General features: G+C 43.7%; 2 protein-coding genes across 2 annotated transcripts in view; both read left to right on the top strand.

The window, feature by feature from the left end:
* The window catches only part of CPA6 (carboxypeptidase A6), a 524,483-nt gene that overhangs the window by 436,335 nt on the left and 85,825 nt on the right, over positions 1–2,323 (top strand). The window lies entirely within an intron of this gene.
* The window catches only part of LOC116642957 (ATP-dependent RNA helicase DDX18-like), a 2,590-nt gene continuing 1,023 nt past the window's right edge, over positions 757–2,323 (top strand). The window contains 3 exon segments of the mRNA XM_032421608.1: positions 757–1,730; positions 1,733–2,075; positions 2,077–2,124. Coding sequence (XP_032277499.1) covers positions 815–1,730; positions 1,733–2,075; positions 2,077–2,124 — 1,307 coding nt within the window. The 5' untranslated portion in view covers positions 757–814.

Raw genomic sequence — 2,323 nt, 5'->3', positions numbered from 1 at the left:
CACACACACACACACACACACAATGGAATATTATGCAGCCATCAAAAAAACATGAAATCTTACCATTTGCAATAACGTGGATGGAACTAGAGGGTATTATGCTAAGCAAAATAAGTCAATCAGAGAAAGACAAGTATCATATGATCTCACTGATAGGAATTCTTTTTTTTTTTTAACTTCTCAGGAAATAAACTGAGGGTTGCTGGAGTGGTGGGGATGGGAGGTATGGGGTGGCTGGGTGATAGACATTGGGGAGGGTATGTGCTATGGTGAGCGCTGTGAATTGTGTAAGACTAATGAATCACAGACCTGTACCTCTGAAACAAATAATACATTGTATGTTAAAAAAAAAAAAAAAAAAAGGAGAAGATAGTAGGAAGGGAAAAATGAAGGCAGAATCGGAGAGCGAGATGAACCATGAGAGACTATGGACTCTGAGAAACAAACTGAGGGGGGCGCCTGGGTGGCTGAGTCGTTAAGCGTTGGCCTTTGGCTCAGGTCATGATCCCAGGGTCCTGGGATGGAGCCCCGCATCATCGGGCTCCCTGCTCAGCGGGAAGCCTGCTTCTCCTCTCCCACTCCCCCTGCTTGTGTTCCCTCTCTCACTATGTCTCTCTCTATCAAATAAAATCTATAAAAAAATAAAACTGAGGGTTTTAGAGGGGTTAGCCTGGTGATGGGTATTAAAGAGGGCACGTACTGCATGGAGCACTGGGTGTTATACGCAAACAATGAATCATGGAACACTACATCAGAAACTAACGATGTGGGTAGCCGAGTTGTGGCACTGCAGTGGAGACGCTTCACCGACAACATGTCCCATCTACCCGTGAAACTCCTGCGCAAGAAGATCGAGAAATGGAACCTCAAATTGCGCCAGTGAAACTTAAAGCTCCAGGAGGCCTCGGATGTGAGCTTATCGGAAACCCAAAACAGAGATGTGTCTGAAGAAACAGTGGGAGGTGGGAAGGTTAAAAAATCCCTAAAACAGTCTGTGAATGTGGGCTCGTCAGAAGCCCAGAATGGAGAGATAGCTAAAGAAACAGCAGAAACTGTACAAGTTAAAAAAAAAAAAAAGAAGAAATCTACCATAATAATCAATGGAGAAGCAGCAACACAGCCTCCCAATTCAGAATCCAAAAAAAAGAAGAAGAAAAAGAGAAAAATGGTGGATGATGCTGGGCCTGATACCAAAAAAGTGAAAACTGAAGACAAAGGGGACTCTGAAGAAGGGGCCCAAGCTCCTGAAGAGACAGAAAACAGTGTGGAGAAGCCAGATGATCAGGAAGAGGACAGTGAAATGCCCAGCCTACCCCTGGGACTGACAGGAGCTTTTGAGGATACTTCATTTGCTTCTCTTAGTAATCTTGTCAATGAGAACACCCTGACGGCAATAAAAGAAATGGGTTTTACAAACATGACTGAAATTCAGCATAAAAGTATCAGACCACTTCTAGAAGGCAGGGATCTTCTAGTGGCCACAAAAACAGGCAGTGGCAAAACGCTGGCATTTCTCATCCCTGCAGTCGAACTCATTGTCAAGTTAAAGTTCATGCCTAGGAATGGAACTGGAGTTCTTATCCTCTCACCTACTAGGGAACTGGCCATGCAGACTTTCGGTGTTCTTAAGGAGCTGATGACGCACCATGTCCACACATACGGGTTGATAATGGGCGGCAGCAGCAGATCTGCTGAAGCACAGAAACTCGGTAATGGGATCAACATCATCGTGTCACCCCAAGCCGCCTCCTGGACCACATGCAGAATACCCCAGGGTTTATGTATAAAAATCTGCAGTGTCTGGTTATTGATGAGGCTGATCGTATCTTGGATGTTGGGTTTGAAGAGGAATTAAAACAGATTATTAAACTTCTGCCAAGATGCAGGCAAACCATGCTCTTTTCTGCCACACAAACTCAAAAAGTTGAAGACTTGGCAAGGATTTCTTTGAAAAAGGAGCCATTGTATGTTGGTGTTGATGACGATAAAGCTAATGCAACAGTGGATGATCTTGAGCAGGGATATGTTGTTTGTCCCTCAGAAAAGAGATTCCTCCTGCTCTTTACATTCCTTAATGAAACTGATGGTCTTCCTTTCATCCTGTAAGTCTGTGAAATACCATCAGTTTTGTTGTTGCTGTTGTTGTTAGGACTGCTAAAGGTGCTTTATTCAGATAACAATGACAAATAACCCACACTTTGTGCTCTTAAAAAAAAATGGGAAAGGCTCACTGCTTTAAAATCTGGCATATATAAAAACCAACGCCACCTTACATTAAAGGTGCTTCCTAGCCACAGTAGCATTTTCAGGGGAGGTCAAGAAC

Source organism: Phoca vitulina, unplaced genomic scaffold (genome assembly GCF_004348235.1).
Source record: "Phoca vitulina isolate PV1807 unplaced genomic scaffold, GSC_HSeal_1.0 scaffold25, whole genome shotgun sequence".
Lineage (NCBI taxonomy): Eukaryota > Metazoa > Chordata > Mammalia > Carnivora > Phocidae > Phoca > Phoca vitulina.
Note: the sequence above shows the minus strand (reverse complement) of the source record. Positions and strands in the feature narration are given on the sequence as shown.